Raw genomic sequence first — 5,205 nt, 5'->3', positions numbered from 1 at the left:
ATAGTGTTGGCACCATTATGTGCCGCTAATGCCACTCTCTCTCAATCATGTCTCTTCTCCCCTACCAGCACGTACTGAGGTAGCATGCACCGGTGGAAAACTAACTACTTCACCTTCCTAAAAGAAAAGAAGCCATCTCTTTTCACCGTGGTGAGAGATGGGTTTTTTCCCCCTCCTCAGCTTCAAATACTATTTGTTGAAGACCCTTCCTATTGTACTTTAAAGACATTTTCTACTTAAACTGTCACTGGCCCTGTCCGTTTCACCAACAGTAGATTAAGGCCATGTCCACACGGAGACGGAAGCTATCTTTTTTTTTTTCGTTTCAGAAAAGTTTTCCATAAACATGGAAACGTTTCAAGAAATGTGTGTATCCACATGAAACCACTGAAACCGCTGTAGAATAACAGAGAAAGACAATCTCGTCAATAATGGCATACAACCTCTAGGGGCGCACAGTCTATAATGTCTATCTCACTGTAGCAGCAGCTTAAACCCTTGGCTTTGCGGGGAGGTTTGCCATGTCGATGAATAAAATGATGAAACCTACAGTATACAGGCAAATGCAGAGCTGTTCAGCAGGGCTGATGGTCTCCCTGTAGCCTACAATATAGAACGTTAACTATCGGTGACATTCCTGATATCATCCACTTCCATGATCTTTAGACATGTTGCAAACACATCCCAGCATATTGGCCGCTCCTGCACATCACAGCACAGGCTAAATGATGCAACATAAATATACATTATATAAACTCATGGCATAAATGTGTTTTTATTGGAAAAAGTCGCGTCAAGTAAGCTAAAGTCTTGTTGGAGTGGACACGAGCGGATATCACAGACATCACAGTGCAACCGCGTGTTCCTCAAACCTCTCACTTCCCTATTCACGTTGTATTTACGAGGGCTATATATAGGGCAAGAGAGTATGTTGGTTTCACTCAGGGTTTACATTTCATTTCATTTCATTTTGTCCAATATTAAAATATTCCAGAATTGCATGTTGTATTAAAAATAAATATAATTTCTATCTAACACGTTAAGCCTGATTTTGTTTGTGTTATTGTAAAAATGTAGCCGCCGCTAAGCCTTCTGGGAAATATCCGATGAAGGGAGGGGAGGGGTGGATGGGTAGAGTCAGCTGTGGAGCCCTGAGGATGTTGTAGGCTACACGCTGTTCTCCGTGTCCACTTGTTGCTGACGGTGGTAATAGAGGAGCATTATATTTTGCTGCAAGATCCCCACTGCTGTAGCACGAACGTTACTGCCATGATTGTTATTGTTGCTGGTGGAGAGAGGTGGGGCTATGGCATCATCGTTTCAGGAAAGATGCGTATGGGTTGTAAACACGGAAATGCAAGGGTGTCGTCTTCAGATTTAATCACTCTGGGACCCGTTTTGAAAAATTAGCGTATACTCACAGAACGTATAGTCCCAGAACGCGGTTCCATCTGGACGAAACGGCTATATGACAAAAAACTTTAGCGGATACACCTAAAGTCGTCTCCGTGTGGACATGGCCTCAGATACACTACCCACACTGAGACATACGCTTGCACTTAGAAATCTGTTACATTTGTATCTCTTGCTACAGTAGCAGTTAGTATTCTGAGGCATGCTCACAAGCAGTGAGCATTTGAAACATAGATTAGAGCCACAGTATACTATACACTGTGTCTTTAACTGGATTTAGCATATTCTGCTTTGAGAGTTGTTACTGAATAAACATATCTTGTTTGCTTTTTTTTTAAATAATGTAATGTCAAAAAATTCCCATCATCGTTCACAATGTAGGTTACTGTCGTAGCAGCTGCATGTTGTTCGGTCAAACTCTCAAACATTCAGGTGACGCATCAGACTGAGCCCCTGACCACCCTACTTTTCCAGACCGGCTCTGTCTGGGAGCCTCATCAGTGTGAACTAAAGAGCGGTCAAATCCGGACGTGTCGCACTTAAATGCCATCATGCTGTTTATAATTGACCCCCTGTCTGGTGATTCATGGGTAAAGGCTAGAGACGGCTGTGTAGCAGTTGGCAACTTGGCATGTCCCAACATTGATCTTCCAAATAAAGGCCCTTAAGAGTATATCGTAATAAAGCCCTCAGAGTATATCATATGTGGAGGCCACAGATCAGACTTCTAAGCACATGGGTAGGGCTAATGTTAAAGCTTACAGCCAGAGAGCCAGAAAGACTCCAATCAGTGTCAAGAAAACCCAGGACCGGCTGTTGAGAGCAGGCCTCTTGGGAATGTGACAAACGGGAAACACAAGTGGTGGTCAGGCTGTCCTACAGCTCATACTACATACACTGTGGGGCACGCAGTCACACGCACGCACACACATGCACACACACATGCACACACACATGCACACACACACATGCACACACACACACGCACACACACACACACACACACACACACACACATACACACGCACACACACACACACACAGCCCTTCTCCTTTGGCCAGGTTATTGAACAGCTGCTGTGCATGTTGTCATTGTGCCGCCTGCGAGACAAGACCCAAACCAGACCATGTCGGAGTGCTAAACCCTGTAAGCGGAGAAACCTCCACTCCTCTGAACACGCTAACACTTAATTCAAGGCAGAGTTCAAAGGTTGTGATATGCGGTTAAGGGACTTTTATCCAAGTATCACCCTAAACCCCTTAAATCATAAACTACTATGGTGCCTATGATGAGTGGGAAGCTGTCCTTTCTGAGGGCCACTCAGATTTGTATGTGTTGTGCTGTACTTCTGGGTTCCGAATAATATTAACATTGCTGTACTTCTGGGTCCGAATAATATTAACATTATTGACATGAGTCATCATTTCTATGTAAAGCGCTTAAAGGAGAATTTCTTTTTTTTTTTACCTGCAGCCCTCTCCTCACATTAATTATGATCTGACGACTCACCCAGTGCTCTCCGCAGCGTTTTTGTCGTCCTAGGCGTTGTTTTGAGATCAATAGCGTCCAAGCCACTCCTAGAATGGAGCTCCGTGAGGGCCAAGTGGCAGCATGCTTTTCCTCCATTTAAATAGACAGTTTTATTCCCGTTTTCGACGCATATCGTCATAAACTGTTCCCTAAGGAACGATCAGACTGCATTTCTCCCCCTCGCTCTTTTCACTAGTTACAGGCAGCCCATTTTTGCCTGTCGGGTCAGTGAGAGACACAACTCTCATCTGGAAAGTCCCGATGCTATTGATCTCAAAGCAACGCCTAGGACGACAAAAACGCTGCGGAGAGCACTGGGTGAGTCGTCAGATCATAATTAATGTGAGGAGAGGGCTGCAGGTTAAAAAAAAACAAAAATCTCCTTTAAAGTAGTGGGATGTTCATTGGCATTATACTATTGCACTATACAAGCTAAAAATGGCCAATACCTCTTATCTTAAACAGCTCACTTTACATGCCTGCAATCCTCTCTTCTCAAGTACACTTGTAGAGCAACACATGTTTTTTCCCACATACCCTTTTTTTGTGAAGTGGAAAGCAGTCCATCTCCTCAGATCCTACTCCAAATCCTCAACATTACGTCCATGAAATCATAACTCCAGCGACACTACGTGTGTCTGCATGGCTGGCTGAGCCAGCATACAGTATCCCGCCACATCCTGTGTTTCCACACACACACACACACACACACACACACACACACACACACACACACGCACACGCACACGCACACGCACAAACACACACACTGGTGTTCCCACACACACATGCACAAACTCACACTGGTGTTCCCGTGACTAGGCTGAAGGGAAAGGAGTTGAAATGCATGTTAAAAGAGACAGTCCTGCAAATTCAGCTAAATTAACGTAGCAGGAAAATAAACATGTCTCCGTAGTTCTTGCTCATGAGACTGTTGACTTGGGCCTTAAATAAGGAAAGAAAAAAGAGAGAGAGAGGGTACAGACAAGAGGCTCTGTGTGTGTGTGTGTGTGTGTGTGTGTGTGTGTGTGTGTGTGTGTGTGTGTGTGTGTGCACGCGCGTGTGCGTGCGTGTGTGCGTGCGTGTGTGTGCGTGCGTGTGGTATGTATGCGTGTAACTAGGTTTTCCATACTGGGACAGGGGGCAGCTGTTGCCGCCCAAAAAACACTTGTGTGGTTGTTGCCTTAGCAACAGCACTCTCACACTGGCGGTAGTAAAAGAAGTCAAAGAGCACGCAAAGACTTTCTCTCACTGTAGGAAACATGCAGACAACTAGACGGGCATTTGGAGAGCACAGACCTCCTGCGAAGGCCAATAGTCCAGTCTGCTATGATATGCAAATTAGATGGGCTCTTCCTTGGCCCACTCTACACCCTTCCACAAAGATCCATGAAAATGGGCACAGTAGTTTTTCTGTGATCATGCTGACAAACAAACAGGCAGACAGACGGCGTGGAAAATATAACCTCCTTAGCGGAGGTAATTATGCACACAAACACATGCGTATCCCCTGATAGGCTTGTAACAGTGAAGAAGGTTAACGTTGAACTGTCTGTTCCAGCTCACTGATTCAGATGAAAAGAAACGCTTGAGAAAAAGGAGGTCAGGGAGAGATGGAGAGAACACCAACCAAGGCCCAGTGACCCAGAGACGCGGCAACACAACAAACATCGGAGGTTGAAGAGAGGGTGACCGGATGGTGTGTGTGTGTGTGTGTGTGTGTGCACGCGTGCATTTACCTCCACTATCTCTGTACAGGCGTGGGAGACGAGGTACTGCTCGTGGGGGTCTATGACAGCCACCTGGACCAGGGCACTGGGCTTCCGGTCTGTGCCTGAGGCCACCAGATCGTGACACGCTACAGAGAGGAAGAGAGGGTGGGGGGGAGGAGGACAGGGTTAGAGACAACAGCAGACAAGAGGAGAGCAGAGAGAGAAGAACGAGAGAGAGAGAGAAAACAGCACCGAGAGGGAGAAACAATCCCGTACGAAAGACACAAATCACAGAAGACCGGGTCAGAGGTGGAGGATGGGACAATAGGGGGGGAGAAGGACGCGGTAAATATGTTCCCTCACCCCTCGAGGAAGACAGGAGGTGAAAGCGGTTGAGGTTGAGAGTTTAGCGATCACCCAATTCCCGGGAAGTCTCCCCTCTGTTGGAGGGGAAGTCACATGTCACGGCCCCTGGACAGCAGCGTTCTCTCCGAGGGCCGCGGTTCAATCTTTTCTTTGCTCTGTCCAATCTACCGTCTTCACCCCCTA

General features: G+C 46.3%; 1 protein-coding gene across 2 annotated transcripts in view; it reads right to left on the bottom strand.

The window, feature by feature from the left end:
• Nucleotides 1–3,597, bottom strand: part of inpp4b (inositol polyphosphate-4-phosphatase type II B) — a 175,035-nt gene extending 171,438 nt beyond the window's left edge. For both annotated transcript variants that reach the window (XM_083655610.1, XM_083655613.1), the window contains exon 1: nucleotides 3,482–3,597. In XM_083655610.1, the coding sequence (XP_083511736.1) occupies nucleotides 3,482–3,511 (30 nt within the window). In that variant the 5' untranslated portion in view covers nucleotides 3,512–3,597. The remainder of the gene's footprint in view (nucleotides 1–3,481) is intronic.
• Between the last annotated feature and the right edge of the window lie 1,608 nt (nucleotides 3,598–5,205).

Source organism: Poromitra crassiceps, assembly GCF_964638095.1.
Source record: "Poromitra crassiceps genome assembly, chromosome: 19".
NCBI lineage: Eukaryota > Metazoa > Chordata > Actinopteri > Beryciformes > Melamphaidae > Poromitra > Poromitra crassiceps.
The sequence above is the reverse complement of the archived record's forward strand: the minus strand, read 5'-3'. Positions and strand labels throughout refer to the sequence as shown.